General features: G+C 35.5%; 1 protein-coding gene across 3 annotated transcripts in view; it reads right to left on the reverse strand.

Moving 5' to 3' along the window:
* Nucleotides 1–629: 629 nt before the first annotated feature.
* LOC138151147 (L-lactate dehydrogenase A chain-like) overlaps nt 630–13,944 on the reverse strand; it is a 39,593-nt gene continuing 26,278 nt past the window's right edge. For 2 of the 3 annotated variants that reach the window (XM_069074660.1, XM_069074667.1), the window contains exons 5-8: nt 11,821–11,994; nt 10,053–10,170; nt 8,376–8,499; nt 630–3,245 (exon numbers count right to left, since the gene is read on the reverse strand). In XM_069074660.1, coding sequence (XP_068930761.1) covers nt 3,081–3,245; nt 8,376–8,499; nt 10,053–10,170; nt 11,821–11,994 — 581 coding nt within the window. In that variant the 3' untranslated portion in view covers nt 630–3,080. The remainder of the gene's footprint in view (nt 3,246–8,375; nt 8,500–10,052; nt 10,171–11,820; nt 11,995–13,944) is intronic. The other variant, XM_069074676.1, reaches the window with a different exon arrangement.

Genomic DNA, 13,944 nt, shown 5'->3' on the forward strand with positions numbered 1-13,944 from the left:
ATATATATATATATATATATATATATATATATATATATATATATATACTATCACCCCCAATAGAATATAAGTTCCTTGCAGGAAGGAACTCTTTCATTTTTATCTCTGAATTCTCAATACCTGGAAAATAGTAGGTGCTTAATAAATGCTTGTTAATCAAAGTATAATACAGACCACCTAGAGAGAATGAGGAAATAATTTGGGAAACATCACAAGCTCAAAATGGAGGCATGATATATAATTTTAGACTTCAATTATAACCATCTGAGTTCTATCAAAAGAACAAGTAATGTTCTGACTTGCGTTAATTTAAGCTTCAAAAGGTGAAGGAACCAACAAACAGAAATGCTATTCTGGAATTGATTTGCACCAAAAAGTAACAACTGGTTGCTGGAGGGGACGGGAACCTTGGAAGGAGATAACCATTTGGTCTTAAAATTTATGCTAAAAGAGGAAACAGACTAATAGTTTGTAGAGAACCAATTTGAAATGGTTCTGAGAAAGGACAGGTAGGATTCAATTGCTTAAAATTCTACAAAATAAATCATCACACCCTTAAAGGCTGGAAAACTCTCAAAAAAATAATTCATAGAACAAAATTCCAGCGAGGAGGAAGTAGGAAATTTTATCTAAAAACATTAAAGGGAACTCAGGGAACTTACAAAGCAAATTAGATTTTTAAATGACATGTACAGAAGATCAAAAGACAGATTCTAACAGAAGATAAATACAAAATTATAGCACAGTCCTGTAAGAAGTGTCAAAAATGCTAAAGCTCAGAATGCCATAAGGCTGTCAAGAAAACCTAAGCATAATTAAAAAAAATTTAAAGCTCTGTTGTGTTAAAAAGATCAAAAAAGGGAAGAAAAAAACATTAAGAGTAGTGACAAGGGACAGCTAGGTGGTGCAATGAGTAAGAGCGTCAGCCGACCCCAGAGTCAGGAGAACCCAGGATCGATTTGGGCCTCACATACTTAACACCCACACAAAAAAACTGGCCCTATAACCTTGGGCAAGTTACTTAATCCCAATTGCTTTAAAAAAAAAAAAGAGTAGTGTCAAAGTGTTATCACTGATAAAGTGATGATAAAGAAAAGAGAGAGCTATTAAATCCAAAACTTCTCCCAAGAAGAAAATCTTTGTCCTGGAAATGAAAGAAAAATAACTAAAAAGGAGTGAATACCCAAAATAAGGAGTTATTGAGAGTACCTACCAGTCCTTGAAGTTATCTGGTTCAGAAAAACTACAGAAAGAACTTTGCAGATGTGACTATTGAACTGCCTTTGAAAAACTGTGGTAAATGATTAGAGGACAAAAGTCTTGATTTTTTTTTTTTTGGCTTTTTGGAGGGCGGGAAGGCAGAGCAATTGGGGTTAAGTGACTTGCCCAAGGTCACACAGCTAGTAAGTGTTAAGTGTCTGAGGCTGAATTTGAACTCAGGTCCTCCTGATTCCAGGGCCAGTGCTCTATTCACTGAACCACATAGCAGCCCCACATCTTGATTTTTCTTAAAGAGAGAGAGAAGATGAGAACCTGCAAACATAGGCTTGACTCAATTTCTGGCAAAATTCTAAAATGCTATGAAAATGATTAGTGAATATATAGAAAAGTGATCATAAGGAACTGGCATTGCTTTATCAAGAACAGGTTGATACTTCCTTTTTTTGACATGGTTATTAAACTAGTACATCAGGGAAATGCTATATATTTAGATTTTAACAAAGTATTTCACAAACTCTAATACTATTCTTGTGTAAAAGATGTTAAGATACAGACAAAACAGTGCAACATTTAGATGGATTTGGAACTGGTTCTATAGTTGGAACCAAAGAGATGTTATTAATGGCTTCAAGTTAACAAGTGCAGGTCTTCAGTGAAGTGTTCCAGGGATCCACTGTTAACCCTGTACCATTTAACATTTTAAATAATGATTTGGATATTTAGGATGGCAAGATTGTCAAATTTTAGAAGAACTAGAATAATTGTATAACATGATTTTAAAAGATCTTGATAAGCTAAAACACTGGGCTAAATCTAAAAAGATTGAATTTAATGGAGATAAATAGAAATGTTCTAAAAGAGGTTTCAAAAACCATCTCACAAATATGGGATAGAGGATAGATAGCTGGACACCAGTCTGTGTGAAAAAGTTTTTTTAGTGGACTGCCAGCTCAATGTCAATCAGTATGACATAAATCAAATTGACAAAAATCAAATCAGTGTGACAGTGTGAGAAAAGCTATAATGTGGAAGTGATATTATTAGATTTGCTCTACTTGGCCCTAGAAAGTAGAACTTGAAGCAATGGGTAGAAATTACCAAGGTAAGTTTAGACTTCATGCAAGGAAAATCTTCCAAATGGGAAATGGAATGCTTTTTTCCCCTCAAGAGAAGGCCAGGTATGTGTAGAAGGGATTCTTGTTCAGGTGTGGGCTAGACTAGATGGCCTTTCAACTGTGAGATTCAGTGATTCTGGGTGCTAAATGCTGATGTCCCCATGTTTCATCTGGATAAAGGCAAAATGAACCATATACTGAAGTTCCCAAAAGGTCCACCTTGGTATGAGCAGGTGAGATAGAAAAAAGTGAAGGGTCCTTAGTATAATCCAGGCTCTGTATGTCAGGAGGGAGTCTGGCAAAAGGGTTACACCATGAAGTTTAATAGAAGACAGCACAGACCAAAGTACTAACTTAGGTGTTTTGTATCAAGAAACCAGAAATTTTCTAATAAATGTGGAGACATTTCTGGACTGGAAGATGATTGCAACACATATAAGGGGCAGGCAGTGGTACCCTGGAGGTTAGAACTACTTTATACCCTCTACTTAATGACTCTGTGATAAAATGTCATTCAGCATCAATACACAAAACATGAGGTTTTAACAAATTGGAGTGGGGAAAACAGAAGCCTCTTTACAATTTTCCATTTCTAACATTAGAAGATAATTAATTTGCTTATGGTTTTACATTTCTATTTTACTCTTGGTGTTTAATCACAGATCATATGAAATATTTAATTTATTTGAATACTGCATCACATATGATACTTAAACAATTTTCATTTTGTCTGCTGAAAAGGCTTTAGAATTTCAGATCTTTTTGAATATCCCAGAGGGTAGCTGCACTCTTCTTTAAATGTTCCTCCTCCTCATTATTCAGATTTATCTTCACTATATCGGTGATACCACTGTGTCCCAAGATGCAAGGGACACTAAGGAAGACTTCTTCATTTATTCCATATAGGCCCTGAAAGGCAAAATGAAAGGTTTTTTTTTCTAGAAATCATTCTAATAATATTAAGATTGAGGGGGTTTTGTAACAGATAATCACTTCAAAACACTATTTTCACAGTATGCCTCAACTACGCAGAAGCAGCTCAAATAGCAAGGTCTTTACCACAGGAGATGATCTGCTAAACTAACACCATACTCCAATAGTATGAATCTTAGAGATGGAAGGGAGATTAGAGGTCACATAAGTCCAACCCACATTGGAGATATTAACTGTCTCTATGGCATCCCTAAAAAGGGCTCAGCCAGACTCTGCTTGAAGACCTCCAACTAACAAGAAGTCACTACCTTCCCTATAGCAACCCATTCAATTTCTGGACAACTTTAATTGTTAAGAAATTTTTCTACACTCAAACTAAAAATCTACTACCTCCATGTAACTTTTTTTTAATAAATATTTTTTTTATTTTACATTCTAACCATATTAAGTGTAGGATCAATTTTATTTTTATTTTTTTTTGCGGGCAGTTGTGGTTAAGTGACTTGCCCAAAGTCATCTGGCTAGTAAGTGTGTCAAGTGTCTGAGGTCATATTTGAATCCAGGTCCTCTTGACTCCAGGGTCAGTGCTCTATTCACTGCACCACCTTGCCACCCCCTCCATGTAACTTCTATACATTATAACTCCCACTTCATCTTTTTGGACAAGCAAAACAAGATTGATCTATTTCAACAAGATGACTATCATGTCCCCTTTGAAGGTCTTCATCCCTCTAAGCTAAACTTGTCCACTTCTTTCAAGCTTTACCTTTAGCTCTCATGGTCTTTCATTCTCTCACCATCCCACTTATCTCCTCTGGATATGTATCAGCTTATCAAAATCCTTCCTAACATGTGGTACCCAGAAAGGAAAATGCTAAATCACAGATGATTTTCCAGGTCTTTTACTATAGAGGTGTGTATCTCAGTGCAGTGGAGAGTGATGAACTTGCAGTCATAAGACCCCAGTTCAAATTCTGGTTCTGCCATTTACCTACCTGTGAAAACTCTGGTCAAGTCACTCAGCCTCATGAGTAAAATGAGAGAATTGGACTAATTCCCTTCCATCTCCATAACTAAGATCCTATGATTGATTAGCATCACCTAACCCTAAGGCCACATTTTTTCAGTGCTATATCACACGTTAACGCACTGACCTCATATTCCCATATCACTTTCCTAAGCATTGTTAAAACTCTGATACTGTACTTGTACAGCTGACTTTAACCAAAGTACATGACTTTACATTGTGCCTTATTACATTTCATTGTATTGGATATGACCCATCTCTCTGATCAATGGAAGTTTTTTCCTCCCAAATTCTGTCACCCAATTAACTATCCCTTTTCCGACTTCACTAATAAATGCTCAATTGATTCAATGTAGCTAATGTGCACTATATTACGGTATACTGAATTACATATATAAAATTGACATTTGAAAAAAAATTCTTGTTTTCATATGGTTGAAAATACCATATTAAGAATCTAAATACTGGGTGGCTAGGTGGCTGAGTGAATAGAGCACTGGCCCTGGAGTCAGGAGGACCTGAGTTCAAATCCAGCCTCAGACACTTAACATAAAAACTAGCTGTGTGACCTTGGGCAAGTCAAGCAAGATGCCCTCCCCCCAAAAAAAGAGTTTAACAAAAAAAAAAGAATCTAAACACCAACCTTTACAATCCTTCTCATCTCTGAATAATGTACCACAATTTGATTTACCATTCCCTAAATCATGGGCATCTATGTTGTTTTCCAGTTCTTTGCTAGTGCAAAAGGGCAAAAATGAAAATTTTCATATAAATGAGATGTTTCTTTCTGTCTTTGACCTCCTTGTGGGTCTAAGATATACCTAAAATGAGGATCTCTGGGTCAAAGGTATGGACGTTTTAATCACTTTTTTAGAATAATTCCAAATTGTTTTCCTGAAGGGAATTTCCAATTCATAGCTTCATCAACTATTAGTGCCTAATATTCCCACAGTCTCTCCAACATTCTTAAGATCTTTTGCATTTTTGTCAATTTGCCAAGGTATAACATAAAACCTCAGAGTTGCTTTAATTTGAATTTCTCCTATTATTCATGATTTGGACCAAACTTTCATATAGATGCTGATCATTTTATTGTTGAAGAGACCACCATCTTCTAAGTAACCCAGGCTCAAAATCTAGGAGTCATCTTTGACTCCTCACTCTTACTCCTCCCCATATCCAATCAGTTCCCATATCTTGTTGATTCTACCTTTATAACATCTATTGTAAATGCCACTACCACCATACTGGTATAAGCCCTCATCATCATGCCTGAACTATTGAAACACTCCACTGATTGGTCTCCTGCATCAAGTCTCTCTGCTCCATCATCCACTCAACTCTCAAATCAATCTTCCTAAAGCACAGATTTGATCTTGTCACTGCTCTACCATCCCCATTCAATAAGTGCCAGTGGCTCCTCTGGTATCAAATACAAAAGCCTCTATTTGGCATTCAAAGCTCTTCATAACCTGAATCCTTCCTACCTTTCCAATCTTCTTACACCTATTCTAACACATAAGTGACACTGGCCTCCTTGCTGTTCCTTGAATAAGAAACTACATTTCCCAACTCCATTTTCACTGGTCTGGAACTCTCTATCATCTCTGTCTCCTGACTTCTTTCAATTCCTTTAATTCCTACCTAAAGCCCTACCTTCTGTAAGAATCCTTTCCTAATCTCCTTCCCTCTCAGATTATCATATGTGTGTGTGTGCGTGTGTGTGTATTTACATGTATTGCTTATACATAGTTGTTTTTATGTTGTATCCTCCTGTAAGACTGTGAGTTCCTTGAGAACAGGACTGGGCTTTGGGCTTTGGGCTTTGGGTTTTGGGCTTTGCTTTGTGTGTATGTGTTTGATCTTTCTTTCTATCCCCAGGACTTAGCATACTGCCTGGCACAAAGTAGGCACTTAACACATTTCTTTATTGGTTGATATATGAGAATAAACTTTTCTCCCTTTTTTTGCAGAGGTAGGGAATTATGAATAAGAAACGCTGAGTATGTTGGACTTAGTCAATATGTTGGTTACTTTTGAACTTTTTTCCCCTTTTGTCTTTTATACTTTGTTATAAGGGATGTTACATTGATTGGGGAAGAAGAGAGGAATATATACTGGAAAATGAAGGGTAAGAAAAACGCAAAAAAAAGTCACTAAAGATCTAAATTTTTTAAAAGAATTTTCTCCTACCCAGTTCTGAAAAGTACCTCTCTTCCATTTTCCTCTTATTTTTTTAATATGACCTCTTACTTTAGGTCATATATCTAATTTGAGCTTATTACGGTTATAAGGTGGAAGATGTTCATCTAAACCCAATTTCTGTTAAACTGCTTTCCAGTTTTTCTATGTATTCTTGTAAATAGAGAGTTTTTCCCTCAAGAGTTTGCATTTTTGAGTTTACTGAATACTAGGCTGTTATATTAATTTACTTCTGCGTCTTGCTTATCTATTCTGTTCCAATAATCTACTTTTCTATTTTTTAAACACTACCAAATATAAAGTGACAATTAGTATTTTAAAATGTAATTTTAAAATTTTATGGCCCCCTCTTTTCCTATTTTTTATTATTTCCCATATTCTCTTTTTTGTCTCTGTAGAGATGAAGCTATTTTAATTTAACTCAAAAAACCAAGCATAAAAACTTATGTCCTAGTCCCTGAACTAGATACTGTCAAAGATACAAAAAACAATTAAAGTCACTGCCCCACCATCCAAAGAAATTACAATCTAAGAGGAGAGATAAATTAAATAAAATATAAAACATTATCCATCAAAATCTTATGTCATGGTTCATAAAATAGACAAAAACCATGTACTAAGTTCAAAGGAAGGAATAGATCACTATCAGCTGGGATAATATGAGATATCTACATGGAAAAGGTGGCATTTGAACTGGATTCTGATGGATGGATGGATGGATGGATGGATGGATGGATGGATAGGTACAACTGGTACAAATGTGGAAGGAAGGAATTCCAGGTATAGGTAATGGTATAAGCAAAGGTGTAGAAGCAAAAATCACGGAATATGTTTAGGGAACTTAACTACATGACAGCCTAGAAAAGTAGATAAGAGACTGTGAAGTGTTTTTAATATCATGGTCAAACTACTTGGGCTTTATTTAGTAGCTAATGAGGAGCCATATATGTTGTTTTTTGGAGTTTGGTTTTTTTTTTTTTTTTTGTGTGGAGGGGGGAAGGCAGGGCAATTGAGGTTAAGTGACTTGCCCAAGGTCACACAGCTACCGTGTTTCCCCGATAATAAGACACTGTCTTATTATTTTTTTTGGAAAGAAAAACACCAGAGGGCTTATTTTCAGGGGAGGGCTTATGTTGTCCTGCCTCAGCTCTCCTCCACAGCACTGCTCTGAATGGCACCAGCAAGCAAATCACTGGGGAAGAACAGGATGACTCGCTCACTGCTGCAGCTCTGATTGGATGCAGCTCGGAGAGCAGCGTGCGTTTCACGGAGGGGGAGGGGGGAACGGTGCATACAGAGGGTACCGTAATGTAGCGTGTAGCGCAGGGGATCACCTTCACTACAGTAGCAATCTCAATATGGCTTATTTTCGGGGGAGGGCTTATTTTAGAGGAATCTTACACAGTAAGGGGAGGGCTTATTTTCGGGATAGGTCTTATTATCGGGGAAACACGGTAGTAAGGATTAAGTGTCTGAGGTTGGATTTGAACAGGGCCAGTGCTCTATTCACTGCACCACCTAGCCACCCCTCCATATACAGTTTTTAAACAAAGGAGTGATACGATCAGATCTGTGGCGTCAGGAATATTACTCTGGTAGTAGTGTATAAGAAGAGTGAGAGAGAATGAAGTCAGGGAGGTTAATTAGGAGATTATTGCAATAGTTCAAAAGAGTTATTGGGGTGGTAATAGGAATAGAAAGGAGAGTAGAATTACTTATGAGATACAATTGATAGGATTTAATGCCTTGGATCACAAGGATAAAAGGGAAGAATGAAAGTTGACTCCAAAGTTTCAGGTGTGAATGAACATCAGAAAAGTAGTACAATGAACAAAAATGAAGAAGTTAGGAAGATGAGAATCATTATGTACAAGTACCTTGATCATGGTACAAACTGGATGCACTCTTCTAAGATTGTACATCATAGTTCTTATCAAATCTGCCACAGACAGGCCAATAGCCCACGAAGTATAACCCTTCAGCTTGATAATCTCATAAGCACTGCAATGGTAAGAAATATAATATTGAGCACAAGGGCCTACTGGACATTTCAAATTGATATCTAACAAATATCTTTAACTCAGTATGTCTAAAACAACTTATTATCTTTCTGCTCACACTCATCCCTCTTTTAAACTTCTCTATTTCTGTTAAAGGCACGACTATCCGTCCAGTTTCCAAGATTTGTATTATCTTAGATTCTTCACTCTCCCCTTACTATATATCCAACCAACTTGCCAAATGTAGTTTCTATTGCCATAGCATTTCTCACATCTGGCCCTTTCTCACCGTTCCCATGGACAGCGTGTCAGTATAGGACTAAACCACAACAACAGCCTCCTAATTGGTTTTTCTACTTCTATTCCCACCTTCCATCTCTTGGAGCATCTGGCACCCTTAACAACTAAATAAACTCAAGTGCCACCTCTTTCAAGAGGTCTTTCTTAAGTCTCCAAGTTGTTAATACTCTCCCAGTCCCTAGTCACAAAGTATTTATTTTGTAAATATCTTCATTCATCTCTGGACAAGTTGTATTCCTCCCAGTGAAATTGAAGCTCATTTCTGTCTGAGAATCATTGGTGCTTAGCATATAGCAGGCACTAAGTGTTTAATTATTGTCTATAATCCTTTCTTCCTGTCTTTAAGAAAGAGTTAACTCTTCATAAACTTAAAAACACTATATAAATGAGTGATTCTTATCTCACATTACCAAATAGAACTTACCTCTATTTTTGTCCTTGATTTTATCCCTTCCTGCCTCCTCTGGTATCTTTCCCCATCAATCCCTTTTTCTCTTAAAATTTTCATCTATTCCTCTTTGATGGCTATTCTTCCTATGCTTACCAATATACTCACGTCTCACTCAACTTGAAAAAGCACAACAAAAACCCTTTCTCTCTGAACCCTATTATCTATTCTCAAGCTATCCCATCTCTCTCATTCCTGTTACTGTCAAACTTCCTTCATCTTTTCAACTCCTTGTCATTTGGCTCCTATTTCTACCACCCTAATGAAACTGTTATCTCTGGAGTCAGTAATACCATCACCTGGTTGTAAAATACAATACCTTTTTCTCCATTCTCCTTAACTGTTCTACAATATTTGACAATGTCACAAACCATAAAGTGCTATATAAATATGAGTTATTATTACTGTTGACCATTCTTTTCTTTGTGTGAAGTTCTCTCCCTGCTTTCCATGATACTACCCTCTTCTGGCTTTCTTTTTTATCTTTGTAACTGCCATCTCTCAATTTGTCCAGTCACATGCCCCCAAACACTGACTTTCCCATCTCTCCAATCAATACTTTCAATCAAATTTTTAACTCTTAGTACTACAGCCAAGATCTCTTGAAAATTCATCCTTTCCTCTCCTTTCTTATGGTCAGTATCTTGCTCTGTCTTCCCAGGACTATTCCAGTAGCCTCCTGATTGATGACCCTTCTTATCATTCTCTACCCACTCCACCCCTACCTTAAAAGTACTCACAAAATTAAAAATGGCTCCTCTTCCCCTTCAAGCATCTCAAGAAGAAATATCTAACTATAATTTTACCTTTCAACTACCTGTCTATGAACAGTTTTCCAGTGCTCCTTATCTTCATCAGTTCCTAAACTGGGGTGTAGACTCTTCAAGGGAACACCAGCGATATTCAATCCACTCCATACAGGCACTAAGAGAAATATATCCCAGAGTTAGCATATTTATTCATGTGACTTCAATAATTTCAGTCCACTTAGGTATTTTTCCATATTTATAATAATAATAGCTAAGTTAATCTTCATAGATGGTCTAAAAGCTGTATGATTCTAATTATTCTAATAATGTCTTGCATGATTTCACATGTATGATGGTTACTTATATACTGCTTTATACTGCTCACTTACTTTCTCAGTGGTTTGAGGAGGGTCTAGGGGAAAGAAGAAAATTTGGAATTCAAATTTTTAAAAATGTTTAAAAAAATAAAAGGAAAGAAAAAAAGAACTGCCTATTTGAGAAGTATGAAAAGATCAATATGAGCTGATGCAGAATGAAAAGCAGATGCAAGGAAACAACATAAACAATGAGTACAACAATATAAGTATAAAGAACCACGAACAAAAATCAAAAGTGAATGTAGAAAAATTTAAAATATCAAGGAAGACTCAAATAGAGAAATATGAGAAGATATTCTCCCCCACTTTGAGGAGATTTTACACGTTGCACATGTTTTTAGACTTTTTCAATGTTTATAACACTTTTTCCTCTTTTTCTTGTCTTTAAAAAATATTATTTGTTCTATGTGATGGCTCCTGGGGAAAGGGAGGGCTACTAGGGAAAATTATGATGATGTAAAAAACAAAAAAATCAATAAAAAAAATTTTAAGTAAAAAAAAAAAGGATTTGCCTGTTCACATTCTTTGGCCATTTATCAACTAAGGAAAATCCTACCTGTTCAAGGTCCAGCTTAAGTTAATTTCTTTTCTTTTATGAAGCCCTTTTAAGACCACAATAAATTCTTACCATCTAGTACCTTCTAGTCAGGTATAAAATGTTACATTTATCTATTTTCTAAGAGTTTATTATACATTCATTCCATTCCTACAGCTAGTCTTTAATAGAGGCAAGGACTACATCTTATAATCTTTGTGCCCCTCATAATATCTAGAATGGTGCTAGGAAAATAGGTTAAAAATATCATATATAAAAATTATTTTTATAAAAGTATTAATACATAATCATTACTTAAACAACAACTACAAAATTTAAAGATCAAACTTAGCCCTGACCTCTCTCCCTTTGATATAAAGGTGAGGAACTATGGCCATAGAATATTGTATATGCTATAAGACAGAGATGTCAAATTTGTAGCTGGCTCTGCTCTGGCAAAACCCCAGAGTGAAGCCAGAACCATATTAAAATGTAATTGAGAAAGTTTAACAGAATAGAAATACAATATAATGTAGATAATGTTAATTTGTAGTTTTCTAAGTCAATATTTGACTCTAGAGATCCATTTCTATTTGAATATGACACAAATGCTCTAAGACAAATTGTGTCAGTTGAATTTGTTGAACTACTTTTTCCTTTTTAATCTTTGTTACAAGGGAAGGCAATGGGTGTTGGTATATAAATCCTCTGACCAAATCTGTGCTTTTAGGTATCTCCTATTAAAAGGTAGGTTTCCTAACAAGTTATTCTAGCCAAATAGCAATCTATCCTGTTCCTAAATATCTCCTGGAATTGGAAAAAACCATTTTAAGTTTGAATTTAATAATCTAGTCTGATCTTTAAAGAGAACACCTTTCAGAAAGCCTGTAGGACAAAGGCAGTATTTACTTACCACTAGAATCGCCATGCTCCCCAATAATCCAACCATGACAGCTTGCTGGATTGACACCCAGCCTACTCCCAACTAGGAAACGGAAACGAGCAGAGTCCAGATTAGTTCCACTTCCAATAATGCGGTTTTTGGGCAAGCCACTCATCTTCCAGGTGATATATGTCAGAATGTCCACTAAAAACAGAAAATTAATATTAGAAACAGACTTTATCTGAAATACTTATTCATCCAAATAGTCATATCAAATAGTGAGTTTTTGTCCCAAAAGCTTATCAAACACCAAATTCCTATGATCATTTACTACAGTGTATCGTGTACCTAATCTATTCCACTGATCTATCACTCTATTTCTTAACCAGTACGAGATTGTTTTAATGATTACCTCTTTATAATACAAGTTGAGATCTTGGACAGCTAGGTCACCATCCTTTACATTGTTTTCATTGATTTCCTTAATATTCTCGACCAGATGAATTTTGTTATTACTATTTTTTCTAGCTCTGTTAAATACTTTTTTAGTAGTTTGGCACTGAATAGGTAAATCAATTTAGGTAGGTTTGTCATTCTTATTATATATTCTTATTATTATATTGGCTCAATCTATCCATGAGCAAATATTTTCCAATTGTTTAGATCTGACTTTATTTGTGCAAAAAGTGTTTTATAATTTTTGTCATGATGTTCACATAGTTCCTGGTTTCTCTTGGCAGGCAGACTACCAAGTATTTTTTATTGTCTACAGTTATTTTAAATGGAGTTTCTCCTTCTATCTCTTGCTATTGTATTTTGTTGATAATATATAGAAATGCTGATGATTTATGCAGGTTTATTTTATATCCTGCAATTTTGCTAAAGTTGTTAATTATTTCAACTAGATTTTTAGTTAATTCTCTAAGCATACCATTATATTATCTACAAAGAATTATAGTTTTGCGAGTAAGAGCACTGGCTCCAGTGTCGGGATGACATAGAGATCGAATCCCAGGCTCAGATACTCAGCACCACACCCAGAAATAACTGGTTGTGTAACCTTGAGCAAGTTACTTAACCCCGATTGCTTAAAAAAAAAAGAATTATAGTTTTGTTTCCCCATTGCCTGTTCCTTCAATTTCTTTTTCTTCTCTTTTTGCTGTAGCTATATATGTATATATATATATATATATATATATAAATATATATATGTGTGTGTGTGTGTGTGTGTATGCTTTTTGGAGGGGGGAAGGTAGGGCAATTGGAGTTAAGTGACTTGTCTGGGGTCACACAGCTACTTTTTTGTGTTAAGTGTCAGAGGCCAAATTTGAACTCAGGTCCTCCTGACTCCAGGGCCAGTGCTCTATTCACATTTCTTTGATGTCTTTGGGATATAAACCTAGTAGTAGTAATTGAGTCAAAGCCACCTAGCTGCCCCTGTAGCAATATTTCTAGTATAATACTGAATAATAGTAGTGATAATGGGTATCCTTAAGATGTCTGGCTTATCCATATTACAGATAATGCTTGCTGATGGTTTTAGAAAGATACTACTTATTTTAAATTCCATTTATTCCTATGTTCTTTACAGTTTTTAATAGGAATTGGTGGTGTATTTTGTCAAAAACACTTTCTGTATCTCTTGAGATAATTATATTATTTCTGTTGGTTTTGTTATTGATATGGTCAAATATGCTGATAGTTTTCCTAATATTGAACTAGCCCTGCATTCTTTGTATAAATCTCATCAGGTCTTAGTGTGTGATCCTTGTGATACATTGTTGTATTTTATCTAAAATTCTTGCATCAATATTCATTAGGGAAATTGGTCTATAGTTTTCTTTCTATTCACTCTTCCTGGTTTAGGTATCGCCACAATATTTTGTGCTGTAAAAGGAATTTGGGAAGATTACTTTGAGTCGGAGCTACTATTGATAAAGTGGACTGGTATATGGAGAACTACAGAACTATGAACATTTGGAACTATTCCCAAAGGACTTATACAACTGTGCATATCATTTGACTCAATTACTACTACTAGGTCTACATCCCAAAGAGATGAAAGAAAAAGGAAAATGGCCTATATTTATAGAAATATTTATAGCAGCTCTTTTTGTGGTGACAAAGAATTGGACATTGCAGAGATGCCCATCA

The sequence above is a fragment of the Petaurus breviceps genome, unplaced genomic scaffold (assembly GCF_028583685.1).
Source record: "Petaurus breviceps papuanus isolate PSGF00001 unplaced genomic scaffold, PetGlider_PUasm1.0 140, whole genome shotgun sequence".
NCBI lineage: Eukaryota > Metazoa > Chordata > Mammalia > Diprotodontia > Petauridae > Petaurus > Petaurus breviceps.